This window comes from Anopheles gambiae, chromosome 3 (genome assembly GCF_943734735.2).
Source record: "Anopheles gambiae chromosome 3, idAnoGambNW_F1_1, whole genome shotgun sequence".
Lineage (NCBI taxonomy): Eukaryota > Metazoa > Arthropoda > Insecta > Diptera > Culicidae > Anopheles > Anopheles gambiae.
The window spans coordinates 6,081,477-6,100,119 of NC_064602.1; the positions used below are offsets into that span (position 1 = coordinate 6,081,477).

The window sequence follows — 18,643 nt, forward strand, 5'->3', positions numbered from 1 at the left end:
ACAAACCCCGCTACCATCACAGGCCACGAACCATGAATAATTCAGCCATAGAGATGTGTGTGCATGTGTGTATGTTTGTGGTAAAATATCACCTGAACAAACAGAACTGTGTTACTAGTTGAAGAGTTTGTGCAGATTTTTCGAACCATCCATTGGGGATGGTTTGGGATTCAAGCTTATCAAGCTCATTCGCACTCATTGGTCGTCAGTCTTGCTCGTTGGCAACATCTGTCTGTGCGTCCGGCACTGCGATGCTATTAGCTCTGTTCTGTTTTGTGTTATATTTCTTCAAGAGACTAAGCTTCACGGTACCAATGGCCAGCATACCTATCACGGTAGGCACTAAAAGGGCATATTTTTGGTGAAATTCTAAACAATATGGATCCTCTGTGGTTTGATCTATGACAAGAGTGCATATCTAGAAGCTGCCGCAGAGCAAGCGTGTCAGATGCAAACGGGAAAAATGGAAATGGGGGACTTGACTCATGCGTTCAAAATTGTTGTATTTATCCTTTTGACCATTCATCCGATAAATTCATTCATTTATTTATTGATTGATTTATTTATTTATTTATTTATTTATTATTCAATTTATTTATTTATTTATTTATTATTCAATTTATTTATTTACCGAACTCATTATTAGTGGTTTAGGAAACATGCAAAATATCTAAACAAATATGTTGTTGCTAACTATTGATCATTCGTTGGCCTAAAGAAGGTTATATAAAGCTGAAAGGAGATTTTTAAATGCATCCATTGTTAATGTCGTCTACAAACCACTTACTGCTTAGGTTCATTTTAGCCAGTAAGTCGTCTTTAATGGTTGATATTCAAATGATCATAGTGTCTAAGAATCATATCTGGAGTATTTGTACATCATCTCGATAACGCACTATGAGAGTTTTGCCGATGCACTGGTCTTATTTGGAACATGTACTCATTACTGTAGAAAGGTTTATATCAATTTTGAGGTCCATAAATTACTTCAGGCCGGTCCGTCCAGTGTACTTTAACTAATTTTCAGCTAGGGTAGCTGGCAGTATTATTTATCAACTCATAGAAATTTCTTAGCAACCCTAGCTTTTTATCTACCAATCTCCATAGACATTTGTATCCTTCATTGCTACTAAAATAAGAGCTAAGAACCCACCTGTAGTCAAACCTGCATGAAAACCAAACCACCTCTCTACAACTCTACGGCTAGTACCGACGTGAGTTTATAACTAGTTGCTCGAAAGATTGTATTTTGATATTGAAGATCAATGTGATTAATGTGAAGTATCCATTAGCTAGGCTCAGCAGTATATTCGTAATGCTAAGTTTATTCGTTCTACCCACGGTGGATATAAAGAGTAACGGAGTTAGGGCAACAGACTTCACAAACTCCCAAGGAACTGTGCATATCCACAAAACACACACAAAATATGAAGCGATCCGTATGCCCAAAAAAGCATCCTAACGGTGGCGAAGTATACGTCGGTATCTGGGTTTGTAGTGAGACTACATTATAAAGGATGTTCCCCAGCGACCTGTACTACGGTATCGTATACCCGTTGGGAGTGACGAGCGATCTAGCCATGTCAGCACGATGTGCTTATTTACGAGTGAATGAGCAGAATGAAAAAGCCCATGTGCTCATGCACGTGCACTTGCCAGAGGTTTCGTTGGGTAAAACAAATAAATCTAAATTCTTTGAAAACTTGCCGTTGACACAGGCAGCAAATGGATTCCATACGGGTCATTTCTTAGAACATGTACGGATTGGTGAACAGCACCAGCTTCCGATTATTCAATATTTGTACAATAGAACCCTGTTTGTACAGGATGTAAATCCTGTTTGCCTGCAATATGGTCACCGGGCGTTGTAAAATTTCTGGGAACGAAGTTTGTTCTGTCCACAGGCCACCGGATAAAGTAAATACAGTAATCGTATGAATTTGGAAACCGGTCATGCCTGAGCAATGCTCGCTTTAATCGAATGGTCGATCAATCGATCTGTGACTGTGAACATGGAAAGTAGGATAAAGTAGTGCCAGTGGCCTATCATAATTCCAGTAAAGGTGTGTACCGTGTTGAAATCGAATAATCTCACCGATGATAAGATGTATTATTAGTCCTGTGTAGCAAATGCCCGGCAAACGTATCGGATAGCGTAGAATGGGGATCGATGCAGATAAATGAAGGTAGGTGTGAGAATTAAGCGGGAATGTGCAAATACTATATATTGAGCAAAAGCTGAGTCGAATTGATTCGGTAATCATTCAGGTACTGCATTGCATTAGGATCATTCCACAATGTAGTACTCTGTTAAGGCTTACAGGGTTTCGAATCATATAATGGACTACTTGATCCACTCGGTGGAATGTTTGGAATGGTAAGGGCAAGATCTATTAAGGAGAACAGGTCGACGCAAAGCCCGTTGCTAGGTTGCCATTTTCAGCTCGCTTTTGACAGTTTCATGAAAAAGTGTTTACAAACAAACGGCTAATAGTTAACGCGGAAAAATGGACAAATTTACTTCTAGGAAGATTATATTGGTTAAATTTCTTGCGGTCAATCACTTCTGGAGAATAAAGGAGAAGTAATTGCACTTTTCTCTGTATTCAGAAACATGGATAACCTTTTTAATTGTTTGCAATTCCGTGACCACGAATCGCTACCGTTTGCAACGGTCCTGCTGGGAGAACGAAAGTTTAACGGACATAAAACAGCACATTACATGTTCCAACTGGGTAACAGAAGTCCTATTTACTTTCATTTAAACACTGAGAGTAAAATAAAACATCGAATCGGTACACACAAGTACAATTTGCATACCGTCTTCTGCTTATAACCCGGCGATGAATGATAAAAGAGATCCTTGGATTGTATCAGCCATGTAATATTCTAGTTGGATTCTAATTTTTGTATTATTCTAAAGGAAAATGAGTGCATAATGTTGAACAAAACTCTTATTCACTCAATAGCAACGTCCATCGCTAAACATAAACAATGTTCACTTTAACTGTCAAAATTTTCCCATGGCTTTCTGTCAATTTACTCTAAGCGCTTCGACCTGTTCTCTTTCAAAGTCCTTGGGTAAGGGGATGTTTGCAACGTTGCTATGGAGGTTTGCATATAGGGGAATCTGTCAAACACTTAGGAGAAGTGTGCAAAACAGCTATGGAGTGTTGCATCCAGCTATAGAGCGCTCGGTTGTAGCGCTGTAGAATTTAATCCTAGATTTTTCAAAAAGCACCGCGTGATGATTTAAGAGTTTGGAGTGATTATGTTACTGCAGGTTACTGAGAAGATCGGCAGTGTTGAACGAAAGTTGCTTGAGCATGCGCTCGATAATCGTTGAGAGGTTCATCAGGCGAAGCAACTCCTTCTCGAAGCACACGTCGAACGCGTCGATGGTGAGTGCAGCTTGCGACAACACAATCGACGAGTACTTGATGAAGCAAAAGTCCGAATAGCCAGCGTTGGCAATCTGCACCTGCAATACCGTTCGAAGCGAGGGGCAGAGGCTTAAGGCGAGCTCGGTGGTACGGTTGCCGATCAGCGTCGGCACCTTCCCAGAGTACGCAGCGAATGATGTGTTCGTTTTATCAGCTTCAGTAGCAATCGCCTCGTAGGCATCATACAGGTTATTGAGCTTCGGTGCCAGATTGTCCGTGTACTGTTGGTTAGCTTCTAGCTCGTTTTGAATGCTAATGTTGAAATTGATGGTGCACCCGGGACCGGTTGCTAATATTGAATAAACTTTGCTTTGTTCCACTCCGAGGTTGATTTGGAACGCTTGGTATGACAGTGGATATCTATCGGCATTACGCACAATCTCATCCTTCAACGAGAATATGAATCGGTCCGCAAACTTAAGATTTTCAAGCGAGCTGTCGATGACGAACGTCATGGTCGAGACGCGATCACGCAAGATGCGGATCTGTGCGATCACTGCGTTAACGGTTGTGGCCGGAACGTACGTTAGAATGATGGCAGGCGGTATGGGATTGGCTGTACCGGCCATGCTCTTTGCCTTAGTCACATTCAATCTAAGCTGCTCGAGTGCCATCCTCAGCTCGCCCAGCGTGGTTTTCGTATTGTTGAACGTATCGTGAAACTGCTTCGCAATGTAGGTGTAATTACCCGTGGCTGTGGTGATATTGGCGATCGTGCCGTTTAATCCTCCACTAATCAATGCTTCGAATTGGAGAATAGTGGTATTAATAGCACCGTACACTGTGTCGATCGGACCAACATTATCAGTGGACAGATTGGTCAGTTGTGGGACCAGGGGGCCAGCGACTCGGACGATCTCATCACCGATGAATTGTAGAGCCGTTCTGAGAGTCGTTAGCTCTGTGTATCCGGAGGTGAGCTCCACGGTACTATTACCAGCGTTAATGATCTTCGCACCAAGCTCGTTCGCAGCTGTTCTCACCGTAACCGAGGTTGACACTGGCCCATTGATGGCAAAGTCTGGCCGCGGGTACGCCAGAATGCTCTGAAAAGAGACGCGTTGGAATGAAGATGCGCGTGAGTTTTTTTGGAATGTATGCGTGTATATTACCACTAACTAAACTAAACTTGCCGATCTCGTAGTACAGTCGTCAACTCGTACGACTTAACAACATGCCCATCGTACCCCAAATAGACCGTGCCGCCATACATAGGACTGACTATCCTGCTTTGGGGGGAAATCAATTACGGACAACGGACAATGTACCCCAACCTAAAGGGAAGAAAATAAGTCCTATCACAACCTGCCAACTACGATTTCTAAGGACAATGTGACCCACTCCAACGCTGACGCAGTGTTCACTTTGCGTTTTGCATGCTGTGTAAATCATGCGTTACGTTCACACCTGTATTTCGGTTCTCGGAACAGTTTGTTTTTTTTTTGCTTTCGCAAATTACAAGTATTCGCCGTGTCTTGGTTTAGGGCAGGTAATAGTACTAACAGGCAATAGCATCATACACGTCATGCAGTACACCCCGAAGCAAGGCAATCGGTAGAAAGATCAAGCCACAAAACCAGACTAAAGTTAAGTCCCTGTCTGAAATGACAACGACACGACCATTCTACCCTAGAATCTGTTACAAGTCAACTGTCATCCGTATCGAAACGCGTCGAGACAATTAGTTGGACGCACGTTACCTTTCAACTATATTTGCACTGATTGAACCTTCGTATTGTATGTTTAGAGTGTAGTGTTTGGAGAAGAAATGCTATCATTGAGGTCCGACATCCAGACAGGTCGCAGCCTCGTTAGAAATGTCTGTCGCACTCGCGGTCGTCACTGAGAGCGATGAGTAGAGACAGGCACCGAGACGGTTGTAGCTGGCCTTGGTTTCAGCATCCACGAGCTTGATGGCCGTCGTTAAATGGGCTGTGACTTTCGTGGCCAGGACTGTATAGTACGGAACGAGCTGAAACGAGTGAGTTGTGTCAGTTGGGTTGAGTGGATTTAGGCGCATTGTGATAGAACAGCTTCTGCATCTTACCTTTGTGTAGCATGCACCCTCGGCAATCGGGTCGACGATTGCGAGGCACACCTGCAGGTTACTGAAGAGATCGGCAGTGTTGTAGGAAATCTGGGTGGCAATGCGCTGGACCACCAGCGAAAGGTTCATCAGGCGGGCCAACTCCTTCTCGAAGCACACATCGAACGCGTCGATGGTGAGTTGAACTTGCGAGAACACACGCGGCGAGTACTTGCTGAAGCAGAAGTCCGAATAGCCAGCGTTGGCAATCTGCACCTTGGAAACTGTCTTAAGCGAGTTGCAAAGGCTTGAGGAAAGACTGTTTGTAAGGTTGGCGATCAGCGACGGTACGTTTTGTTTGTAATTGTTGAATGTGAAGTTGAAATAGTAAGCGCTAAACTTAGCATTGCCTAATCTATTGATTACTGGAAATAGACTTCCGTAGTATATATTCCTATTCAGATCATTTTTGATAGGAGCAATGATTGACGAGACAGTTGGGCCGTCGTGGGTAACAAACTGTGTATAAACGATGTCTGATTCCACGACGAGGTTCGCTTGGAATGCCTGGTATGAGGTTTGGTAAAGACCGACACTTCGCACAACCTCATCCTTCAGCGCGATGACGAACAGATCCACCAAATGCAGATTATCCAGCGAGCTGTCGATGACGTACGTGATGAGCGGAATGCGAGCACGCAAGTTGCGGATCGCTGTGATCACGTTGTTGACGGTTTTGGCCGGAATGTTCGCCCGAATGATGGCAGACGGGATGGGGTTGGTTGTGCCAGCTGCTTTCCTGGCCTTACCCACATCCGATTTAAGTTGATCGACTGCCTTAATCAGCTCGGACAGCGTCAGTTTCGTGTTCTTGAATGCATCGGCAAACTGCTTCACAATGTAGCCCGTACCCGCTGTGTTGTTGATATTGGCGATCGTGGTGTTCAATCCTCCACTCATCAATGCGTCGAATTGAATAATTGAGGCATTAATAGCAGCGTACGTTGTCTCGATCTGATTAGAGTTATCAGTGGACAGATTTTTCAGCTGCGAGGCCAGGGGGGCAGCGACTCGGACGATCTCATCACCAATGAATTGCAGAGAGGTGCTGAGATTCGACAGCACTGTGTAACCGGAGGTGAGATTCACGGTTCCTTTACCAGCGTCTGCGATGTCCACGCCGAGATCGATCGCAGCTGTTTTCACCGTAGCCGAGCCCGACACTACCCCATTGATGGCAAAGTCTGGCCGCGGGTACGCCAGAATGCTCTGAAAAGAGAAACATTGGAAGGAAGATACGTGTGAGTGGCTGTGAGTGTGTGTATATCACCGCGGACTCAGTGGTCTGCCAGTGGTAGCCTACCTGGACGGCGCAGAGAATCGTCAAAGCAAAGCAGAACGCCCTCATGTTGCAGATTTGCTGCTACGTTTGATCATACTCTAAGAGGGCGGGCTCCATTTATAGTCGTAGACAAACCCAGCTCCCCTTACAGGCCATATAAGTGTGTGCATGTGTGTATGTTTGTGGTAAAATATCACCTGCACAAACAGAACAGTGTTACTAGTTGAAGAGTTTGTGCAGATTTTTCGAACCATACTGCTAGGGTTTCAAGCTCATCAAGCTCATTCGCACTCATTGGTCGTCAGTCTTGCTCGTTGGCAACATCTGGCTTCACAGTACCAATGGCCACCATACCTGTCACGGTAGGCACTAAAAAGTGCATATTGTTGGTGAAATTCTAAACAATATGGATCCTCTGTGGTTTGGTCAATGACAAGAGTGCATATCTAGAATTTAGAATAAGCTGCAGAATGGCAAGCGTTTCAGATGAAAACGGGAAAAGAGATGTGGGATTTGGCACATGCATTCAAAGTTGATGTATTCATAAATTTTCTTTATTTTTTTGTTTATTTATTTATTTATTTATTTATTTTTTTATTTATTTATTAATTAATTAATTTATTTATTTATTTATTTATTGATTTATTTTTGTTTTTATTTATTCATTTATTTATTTATTTATTGATTTACCTAACACATTATTAGTGGTTTAGGAAACATGCAAAATATCTTAAAAATATGTCTAACTATTGATAATTCGTTGGCTCCGAGAAGGTGATATAAAGGAGGAAGGAAAGGAAATGAGATTTTTAAATGCATCAATTGTTAATGTCGTCTACGAGCCACTTACAGCATAGGTTCATGTTCAAAAAATTCAAAAGTCGTCTACTATGGTTAATATTCAAACGATCATAGTGTACAAAATCCTTAGTGTCGTGTCCGCACAAAACAAACATAAAACGGTGGTGTACGGCACAAACAGAATATGTGATTTATTCTACTCTTTGGTATGGTAATAAATAAACACGTATATAAATAACAACGCATACACACACGCAATGCGGGGAGAGGACGACTGGTCCTTCTCGCGCCGCGATCCTCACTGAGGACGTCACCGGATGACAGCCCTGCTGTCAACAGTGAGCCCTCAGGATGAGGCAGCGGTCTGTCCACAACACTTAGCAACCCTAACTCTTTATCTACCAATCTCCATAGACATTTTTATCCTTCATTGCTACTAAAATAAGAGCTAAGGACCCACCTGTAGTCGAACCACTTTAGCGTTTAGTACAATTATCTTTATTTCTGCTTTTTGCTTTTTTTTACAAATCGGTCTGCTCTCAAAATCGGCGCCAAACAGAATGGTCGTTCACGCCAAAGGAATTCTGACAGCTCTCTTGATGACAGCTCGTACTCTGCGTACGAGCCTCGCGAACTGCACAATGGGCTGCTACACCACCATGAAAATCAAACCACCTCTTCACAACTCTACGGCTAGTACCGACGTGAGTTTATAACTAGTTGCTCGAAAGATTGTATTTTGATATTGATGATCAATGTGATTAATGTGAAGTATTGGCCGGTCTCGTAGTACAGTCGTCAACTCGTACGACTTAACAACATGTCCGTCATGGGTTCAATCCCCAAATAGACCGTGCCGCCATACGTAGGACGTATTATCCTGCTATGGGGGGGAATCAATTAGTCACTGAAAGCCAAGCCCACAAGTGGGTACAGGCAGGCCTTGACCGACATCGGTTGTTGAGCCAAAGAAGAAGAAGAAGATCCACATGCTAGGCTCAGCAGTATATTCGTAATGTTAAGTTTATTCGTTCTACCCACGGTGGATATAAAGAGTAACGGAGTTAGGGCAACAGACTTCACAAACTCCCAAGAAATTGTGCATGTCCACAAAACACTCATAAAATATGAAGCGATCCGTATGCCCAAAAAAGCATCCTAACGGTGGCGAAGTATACATCGGTATTTGGGTTTGTAGTGAGACTACAATGGAAAGAATGTTCCCCTGTACTACGGTATCGTATACCCGTTGGAAGTGACTAGCGATTTAGCCATGTCAGCACGATGTGCTTATTTACGAGTGAATGAGCAGAATGAATGCACATGCACTTGCCAGAAGTTTCGTTGGGTAAAACAAATAAATCTAAATTCTTTGAAAACTTGCCGTTGACACAGGCAGCAAATGGATTCCATACGGGTCATTTCTTAGAACATGTACGGATTGGTGAACAGCACCAGCTTCCGATTATTCAATATTTGTACAATGGAATCCTGTTTGTACAGGATGTAAATCCCGTTTGCCTGCAATATGGTCACCGGGCGTTGTTAAATTTCTGGGAACGGAGTCTGCTTTGTGCACGGGCCACCGGATAAAGTAAATACAGTAATCGTATGAATTTGGAAACCGGTCATGCCTGAGCAATGCTCGCTTTAATCGAATGGTCGATCAATCGATTTGTGACTGTGAACATGGAAAGTAGGATAAAGTGGTGCCAGTGGCCTATCATAATTCCAGTAAAAGTGTGTACCGTGTTGAAATCGAATAATCTCACCAATGATAAGATGTATTATTCGTCCTGTGCAGCAAATGCCCGGCCACCGTATCGGATGCCGTGGGATGGGGATCGATGCAGTTAAATGAAGGTAGGTGTGAGAATTAAGCGGGAATTTGCAAATACTATATTTTGAGCAAAAGCTGAGTCGAATTGATTCGATAATCATTCAGGTACTGCATTGCATTAGGTTCTTTCCACATCGACCTGGTGCAATGAAATAGGCCTTCATAGGGTTATACGCACTACTTAAAGAAAAAAAATCAATAAAATCTGCTAGCTAGAAAACCATATTGTTGATTTTATCAATTAATATGGTTCTTTAAGGTGCAATGTAGTAATCTGTAGGGCCATTCCCTCGTAGCAAGGACTGATTATCGCGATGCGTGGTAGTGAATAAAGTCACGAAAGCCTTTATAGGCTGGCATGTCCTAGTAGGACGCTTACGTCAAATAGAAGAAGATATCATTTGCTAAACAAATCAATTTTGGAACGATTTGTATTTGGTTTAAGCTAAATGCTCCTGTGCCTGGAGTAAAATGCAACGGGACAAAGTCCAAAGGTTACCGTGAACCTAAACATACCGTCAAATAGCGTCGGGCAGTAAAATGTGAAGCCGCATTCGATTACAATCGAATTCATCGACTATTGATCGCCCACCGTACAGGCTTACAGTTGCATACATATATACATATACAGGTGTCCCCCGAGATACGACTGTATTTGGGACCGAAAAACTGCCCCAAAGCAAGGCGTAAGTCGAAAAAGCCGTATATCGAATATCTATGAATATAAAGTTTATAACCGAAGTTGAAGAGTTGAAATCTATGATATCGTGTATTTTATTTAAAATAATGCTCGATAATGTAATAATTATATTCCAAAAGCCGTACACAATATAGATATTCAAGATCGGGTAGTTTACGGAAATGAGTGTATAACGGTCAGCCTAGAAATTCAAAAAAAAAAATACATCAATTTCTTGTCAATGACAACTTTTAACTGTCAAAATCAAATTCGTCGTATCGGCGAATCATCGTAACACGAGAGGGTCGTAACTCGGGGCACGCCTGTACAGTGAAAACTCTAGAAGTTGTAGTCTCTCCAAGATTAATTGTTTCTTTAAGATGAACATTTTGACGGTTCCGTCATATTCGATACATTTTATGTCTCTTCAATCTTGTAATGTCTTCATAAACCGAATAGTTCTTCTCGTCGAAGTCGAAATCCCTCCTCTCCTTTCCTCTATCAACTTTTATGTTCCTTCCCGTTTTGTTGCGATATCGGCCTCTACTATCCGTGCCCAGACGAATCGGCATGAGTGATCCGTTAATAGCATTAGTATCCGTAACATTACTGAATCCTAAAACTTTTTCAATCTATTTCTACATTTCATCAGAGTCATTCAGATCTAGTGACTCCGATCACTCGCTAGTTCTAGCTGACTATCTCTCTTTCAACTCTTCTTGAAAGCGGCTTTGGGGACGTGAGCCAATTTTTAACCCAAAGCGGCTGTGAAATGAGTGCAAATGAGTTGAGATTGAGTGTCGCGGCGATCGGATTCCATGCTCTGGCCGATTATGTAATGTAATCATAGTTTAAGTTAGATTATAAACAACTTTGTCTAGCCAATAGGCAGACAAATTTACCAAATGAAATGAAATGAAAGGAAATGTAATTCTCCAAGCTGCGTACGCGATACAACTACGCAAATTCTCTAACCGTACACAGGGTGAAATATTTTTCACAGGTAAAATATCTTACAGGTTTAGCTACAGGGTTGGAAGCACTCAAAAAGAGGATCTTTTTTTGCGGAACCTTCTCAAATTAGAAGACCAAAAATTAGCTAAATGCTTGACATTGAAGCTCGTGAATTCAAGCATTCACACTGAGACTTATTTCCTGTATGCGTAAAATGTTTCAATACTGTTGATTATGGCTTCTTTTTCTCGTCTTTTCGGCGTAAAATTGTCACGAAATGTCTAAACGCACGGCTACTGCACCAGTGTGATTTATTTGTTTTTGTTTACTTACGTCATCATTGCACTATATTTCCAATGATTGAACCTTCGTATTGTATGTTTAGAGTGTAGTGTTTAGAGAAGAAATGCTATCATTGAGGTCCGACATCCAGACACTTCGAAGCCTCCGCAGAAATCTCTTCCGCACTCACAGCCGTCACTGACAGCGATGAGTAGAGACAGGCACCGAGACGGTTGTAGCTGGCCTTGGTTTCAGCATTCACCAGATTGATGGCCGTCGCTGTATGAGCTGTGACTTTCGTGGCCAGCACTGCATAGTACGGAGCGATCTGAAACGAATTGTGTCAGTTGGGTTGAGTGGATTTCAGGCGCATTGTGAAACTTACCTTTGTGTAGCATGCACCCTCGGCAGTCGGGTCGGCGATCCTAAGGCACACCTGCAGATTACTGAGAAGATCGGCTGTGTTGAACGAAAGTTGCATGAGCATGCGCTCGATAATCGTTGAGAGGTTCATCAGGCGAAGCAACTCCTTCTCGAAGCACACGTCGAACGCGTCGATGGTGAGTGCAGCTTGCGACAACACAATCGACGAGTACTTGCTGAAGCAAAAGTCCGAATAGCCAGCGTTGGCAATCTGCACCTGCAATACCGTTCGAAGCGAGGGGCAGAGGCTTAAGGCGAGCTCGGTGGTACGGTTGCCGATCAGCGTCGGCACCTTCCCAGAGTACGCAGCGAATGATGTGTTCGTTTTATCAGCTTCAGTAGCAATCGCCTCGTAGGCAACATACAGGTTATTGAGCTTCGGTGCCAGATTGTCCGTGTACTGTTGGTTAGCTTCTAGCTCGTTTTGAATGCTAATGTTGAAATTGATGGTGCACCCGGGACCGGTTGCTAGTATTGAATAAACTTTGCTTTGTTCCACTCCGAGGTTGATTTGGAACGCTTGGTATGACAGTGGATATCTATCGGCATTACGCACAATTTCATCCTTCAACGAGAATATGAATCGGTCCGCAAACTTAAGATTTTCAAGCGAGCTGTCGATGACGAACGTCATGGTCGAAACGCGATCACGCAAGATGCGGATCTGTGCGATCACTGCGTTAACGGTTGTGGCCGGAACGTACGTTAGAATGATGGCAGGCGGTATGGGATTGGCTGTACCGGCCATGCTCTTTGCCTTAGTCACATTCAATCTAAGCTGCTCGAGTGCCATCCTCAGCTCGCCCAGCGTGGTTTTCGTATTGTTGAACGTATCGTGAAACTGCTTCGCAATGTAGGTGTAATTACCCGTGGCTGTGGTGATATTGGCGATCGTGCCGTTTAATCCTCCACTAATCAATGCTTCGAATTGGAGAATAGTGGTATTAATAGCACCGTACACTGTGTCGATCGGACCAACATTATCAGTGGACAGATTGGTCAGCTGCGAGGCCAGGGGGCCAGCGACTCGGACGATCTCATCACCGATGAATTGTAGAGCCGTTCTGAGAGTCGTTAGCTCTGTGTATCCGGAGGTGAGCTCCACGGTACCATTACCAGCGTTAATGATCTTCGCACCAAGCTCGTTCGCAGCTGTTCTCACCGTAACCGAGGTTGCCACTGTCCCATTGATGGCAAAGTCTGGCCGCGGGTACGCCAGAATGCTCTGAAAAGAGACGCGTTGGAAGGATGATGCGTGTGAGTGTTTTGGCATGTGTGTGTGTATATTACCACTAACGAAAGGTCGCTGTATCTTACCTGGAAGGCGCAGAGAATCGTCAAAGCAAAGCAGAACGTCCTCATGTTGCAGATTTGCTGCTACTTTTGATCGATTTCGATGATGGCATTCTCTATTTATAGTCGTCGGCAAATACAGACCAAATGTTAGCGCCATGCGTTTTTGCCATGGGTGGTGTTTTGGGAGCAATGTTTATGCCGTCATAAAACTCTCCGTATTGGCATTCCCGTGAGCCATCACCTGATCAAACATAACGCCGTGTTTGGAACAGAATCTGCGATTTTTCTCTCTCTTCTTTGTAGGAAACCATCGTGAAAACACGGGTGATAAAAAGCGTATTCTACCCAAAAAGCATCGTAAAGTGGTTCAAGTGGTTCAAATGTTGTGTAGCTGCAGCGCACAGTGTTGGTTTACAGAAAAAATGGTCCTCTCCAACTAGAGTAAATCTTAGCTGAAGAAAAACACATTACAATCGGCCTCAGCACCATTTTTCGATCGAAAAAATTCGATAGGCGCTCACGTAAAACTGACAGTATAACTATTTCTTTTATACCCCTACATGAAGTTGGCCCCCCAGGTAAACAATTTTTTAAAATAATTAATAAATATTTTTTTATCACCCAAAACATTGAAAAAGAACCAAAACATTTACCAACTTGCTTTAACATAACGTTTTTCAAAAACATCAACCTTGATTTACGGCATTTTTTTGATATTCGATAATTTCCGCAGCTCAATGCGTCGCGGATTTTGCCCCATGCAATGCGGAACGATCGAATTTTTGTAGCATAGTTCATTTTGCTCGTGAGTGTCATGGTATACCAGTTTTCAAAAAGACCAGTAAAATGAACACCTTGGCGGCGAAATGAGTGTCAAATGACACCAAAATGACAGCCGGATCTATCGAATTTTTTCGATCGAAAAATTGTGCTGAGGCCGAATAAGTTTTTCAGTGTATTTTTCTATTTTCTATTCTGTGATAAAACGGTGTACAATTTCCATTTGCATTTATCATATATGTAGATATATGCCTCTTAACCAACATGGAACCACAACAAACATCATTTGACAAGTGTTTCCTACAACTGGGTCGAACATAGGAGAGTAATTTTTCTGTGAATATATTCAGTTCCGAATGCTCTGCAGTGCTTTTAACGCACAATACAGGGTTTCGAGTCATATAATGGAATAGTTCAACCGGTTAAGAGAATGTTTCAACCGGGTAGTGGATACGTACAAGCATTCTGTGGAGGTTTGCAATCATACAATGGAGTGTTGCAACCGAGTTGTGGAATTTTGCAAGCACACTGATAGCAGGATCCTGCCTTGGGAGGATCAATAAGACACTGAAAACCAAGCCCAGTGTACTAGTGGGTACAGGCAGGCCTTGACCGACAACGGTCGTTGAAGCCAAAAGAAAAATATCAGTAACTGCAGCATATAAACTTGAGGCCAGGTCCCGTAATACAGTCGTCAACACATACAAACATGCCAGGCCTGGGTTCAAACTTCATATGGACCGCGCTCCCCCTCGTAGCAGGGCTGTGACTATCCAGCTGCGTGGTATTCGAAAAGTAGTCTCTCAGGCCGCTGCCACACAGACCAGAAAAAAGCTCCGTAAGACCGTGTAAAACTTAGGATAAATTTGTGTTAAATTGTTGGTTTACATTGCAGAAACATACTAACAGCAACTTCGTTAGGATTTCGCTCGCCTACGGATGCACCGATATGGGTCGACCGAAAAAAATGAGCGTTACTTTGCGCTTTGTATTTAAGCCGTCGTTTTTTTCCCCGTTGCACTGCGGCCTTTAAAGCCTGTACAGGGGCGGCATGACCGCGTCAAACGTTATTGCCAATCTCTATATGAAGAAGATCAGCAACACCAATCTAAGCGCGAAGGCATACCGAGTTGTCAAATTGTTTGATTTTGGACAGAATCTGTTAAGGAGGTTAAAAGCTCGATGCAAAGCCCGTTGCTAGGTTGCCATTTTCAGCTCGCTTTGACAGTTTCATGAAAAAGTGTTTACAAACAAACGGCTAATAGTTAACGTGGAAAAGTGGTAGCAACGACCATAAGCAATGTTTAATTTAACTGTTAAAATTGTCCCATGGCTTTCTTTCAATTTGTTCTAAACGTTTAGTTAGTCAATTTGTTCTAAACGTCAGTTTCTGGCATTAGGCGAGCCACGCTTCATGCGTCTGGCATGGCACAACATGGAGGTCAGGATGGCACCTCTATAGTGCACATCAATAGTCAAACCTCAATAGCTTTGACAGAAAGAAACATCGGCCATATGCATAGGAGATTGATGTCTTGAGCCTTGGAAGCAGACCCATTGCGATTTGTGTTAGTTTGGATCGAAATCAATCAAACCAATCAATCCCGATTCGGTACAAATTCACACAGTCGGTACGTATTCATATTCCAACGACAAGTTCAATAGCTTTGCAGAACATACAAGATTGAGGTAAAAGAGAGACGTGCAAGGTAGGAACAACTTGCCTATCACAACCTGCCAACAGCAACGTGCAAAGGACAATGTGACCCACTCCAACGCTGACGCAGTGTTCGCTTGGTGTTTTGCAGGCTGTGTAAATCATGCGGTACTTTCACACCTGTATTTCGGTTCTCGGAACAGTTTGTTTTTTTTTTTGCTTTCGCAAATTACAAGTATTCGCCGTGTCTTGGTTTTGGCAGGTAATAGTACTGACAGGCAATAGCATCATACACGTCATACAGTACACACCGAAGCAAGGCAATCGGTAGAAAGATCAAGCCACAAAACCAGACTAAAGTTAAGTCCCTGTCTGAAAAGACAACGACATGACCATTCTACCCTAGAATCTGTTACAAGTCAACTGTCATCCGTATCGAAACGCGTCGAGGCAATTGGTTGGGCGCACGTTACCTTTCAACTATATTTGCACTGATTGAACCATCGTATTGTATGTTTAGAGTGTAGTGTTTAGAGAAGAAATGCTATCATTGAGGTCCGACATCCAGACAGGTCGCAGCCTCGTTAGAAATGTCTGTCGCACTCGCGGTCGTCACCGAGAGCGATGAGTAGAGACAGGCACCGAGACGGTTGTAGCTGGCCTTGGTTTCAGCATTCACCAGATTGATGGCCGTCGCTGTATGGGCTGTGACTTTCGTGGCCAGCACTCCATAGTACGGAGCGATCTGAAACGAGTGAGTTGTGTCAGTTGAGTTGAGTGGATTACAGGCGCATTGTGATAGAACAGCTTCTGCAACTTACCGTCGTGAAGCATGCACCCTCGGCAGTCGGGTCAACGATTGCGAGGCACACATTCAGGTTGCTGAGAAGATCGGCAGTGTTGTAGGAAATCTGGGTGGCAATGCGCTGGACCACCGGCGAAAGGTTCATCAGGCGGGCCAACTCCTTCTCGAAGCACACGTCGAACGCGTCGATGGTGAGTTGTACTTGCGAGAACACACGCGGCGAGTACTTGCTGAAGCAGAAGTCCGAATAGCCAGCGTTGGCAATCTGCACCTTGGAAACCATTTTAAGCGGATTGCACAGGCTGGTGGCGAGCTCGTTCGAGAGGTTGCCGATCAGGTTCGGTACGTTCGTTGAGTAATTGTTAAATGCAGTGGCAATCTTGCCAGCTTCTGTGTCGATCGACCCGTAGGCGGTAGCCAAGCTATTGATGTTCGTTTGCAGACCCGAGGTGTACGCTGTATTATTTTGCAGATCAGTGCTGATGCCGGAAATGATCGCGGAGACATTTGAACCGTAACCGGTGATGAACTGCGTATTGACGCTGGCTGATTCCACGCCAAGGTTCGTTTGGAATGCTTGGTACGACAGTGGATATCTAGCGGCACCATCCACAACTTCCTTCTGCAACGCGATAATGAACAGATCCACCAAATGCAGATTATCCAGCGAGCTGTCAATGACGTACGTGATGAGCGGAACGCGGGCACGCAAGTTGCGGATCGCTGTGATCACGTTGTTGACGGTTTTGGCCGGAATGTTCGCCCGAATGATGGCAGACGGGATGGGGTTGGTTGTGCCAGCTGCTTTCCTGGCCTTACCCACATCCGATTTAAGTTGATCGACTGCCTTAATCAGCTCGGACAGCGTCAGTTTCGTGTTCTTGAACGCATCGGCAAACTGCTTCACAATGTAGCCCGTACCCGCTGTGGTGTTGATATTGGTGATCGTGTCGTTCAATCCTCCACTAATCAATGCGTCGAATTGAATAATTGAGGTATTAATAGCAGCGTACGTTGTCTCGATCGTATTAGAATTATCAGTGGACAGATTGGTCAGCTGCGAGGCCAGGGGGGCAGCGACTCGGACGATCTCATCACCAATGAATTGCAGAGAGGTGCTGAGGTTCGACAGCACTGTGTAACCGGAGGTGAGATTCACGGTTCCTTTACCAGCGTCTGCGATGTCCGCGCTGAGTCCGACCGCAGATGTTTTCACCGTAGCCGAGCCCGACACTACACCATTGATGGCAAAGTCTGGCCGCGGGTACGCCAGAATGCTCTGAAAAGAGACGCGTTGGAAGGAAGATACGTGTGAGTGGCTGTGTGTGCGTGTATATCACCGCGGACCCAGTGGTCTGCCAGTGGTAGCCTACCTGGACGGCGCAGAGAATCGTCAAAGCAAAGCAGAACGCCCTCATGTTGCAGATTTGCTGCTACGTTTGATCGATTTCGATCATGGCGTGGTCCATTTATAGTCCATCCCACACGCCTGGTACTGTGCAGATTCAGCTGTGCTGGAGGGGGCGGGGGTGCCAAGCGTATCCTGAGGCAAACTCAATATCTTAGACCTTCATGCGAATCTACTCGATGGTGAGGATGATGGAAGGCAAAGGAAATGACAGGGGTCGCCCGCTACAGATATCTAGTGGATCACCTGATCAAACATGAACCATACCGCTGGAACGGGGTGTGCAGATTTTCGTTCAATTTTGGGCCCGTCTCATATTGCCAGTGTTTAGTCGGCATCTTCGGTGTGGTAGTAGATGCGTCTGTTTCTCCACCATTACATAGAAGAAGACGAACCTCACACACTTCAAATGGATGGAGGGTGGCAGAGTAGTCGTAGTGTAAACGAACGAACGATGTTTTAAGGTTCTTTGGACCGGTAAAATTATTTGGAGGTAAAACATATTAAAAGATATATTTAAACAGCACCTTTTCTACAACATGACACAAACAATATCTACGAAAATTGTTGGCCAATGGCTTCTTATTCTTCTATTACAAGGCGTAACGTCCTCCGTGGACATGCCGGCCTATAAAGGCTTTCGAAGACTTATTCAGAACAATGCAGCCGGATAGCTAGTCCTTGGTACGGGGATACGGTCCATTCTAGATTTGAACCCACGACGAGCATGTTTTTACAGACGTGCCAGCTAAGCCAATAGGAAAGTATGGCTAACTGCGATCGAATGACGAACTGAACGTTAAGAACGTTATGCCACATAAACACGGTCATTCTGGTTTGGTTAAATATCTACAAATCTACAAATCCGCACAAATCAAAGTAGCTCTTGCCTTTGCATCTAAAACTT

General features: G+C 44.0%; 3 protein-coding genes across 3 annotated transcripts; all 3 read right to left on the reverse strand.

Moving 5' to 3' along the window:
- Positions 1-4,927: 4,927 nt before the first annotated feature.
- Positions 4,928-6,924, reverse strand: LOC133393368 (uncharacterized). The gene is made up of 3 exons (XM_061658056.1): positions 6,833-6,924; positions 5,491-6,738; positions 4,928-5,415 (listed from the first exon to the last, which is right to left on the reverse strand). The coding sequence occupies exons 1-3, from the start codon at positions 6,875-6,877 to the stop codon at positions 5,218-5,220; spliced, it is 1,491 nt and encodes a 496-aa protein (XP_061514040.1). The 5' UTR covers positions 6,878-6,924; the 3' UTR covers positions 4,928-5,217.
- Positions 6,925-11,413: 4,489 nt separating this feature from the next.
- Positions 11,414-13,217, reverse strand: LOC133393869 (uncharacterized). The gene is made up of 3 exons (XM_061660761.1): positions 13,108-13,217; positions 11,753-13,015; positions 11,414-11,695 (listed from the first exon to the last, which is right to left on the reverse strand). The coding sequence occupies exons 1-3, from the start codon at positions 13,150-13,152 to the stop codon at positions 11,498-11,500; spliced, it is 1,506 nt and encodes a 501-aa protein (XP_061516745.1). The 5' UTR covers positions 13,153-13,217; the 3' UTR covers positions 11,414-11,497.
- A 2,764-nt stretch (positions 13,218-15,981) lies between these two features.
- Positions 15,982-17,800, reverse strand: LOC3291659 (uncharacterized). Its single transcript, XM_555326.2, has 3 exons — positions 17,702-17,800; positions 16,345-17,607; positions 15,982-16,268 (listed from the first exon to the last, which is right to left on the reverse strand). Exons 1-3 carry the CDS (start codon positions 17,744-17,746, stop codon positions 16,071-16,073), a joined length of 1,506 nt encoding a protein of 501 aa, XP_555326.2. The 5' UTR covers positions 17,747-17,800; the 3' UTR covers positions 15,982-16,070.
- Positions 17,801-18,643: the final 843 nt, after the last annotated feature.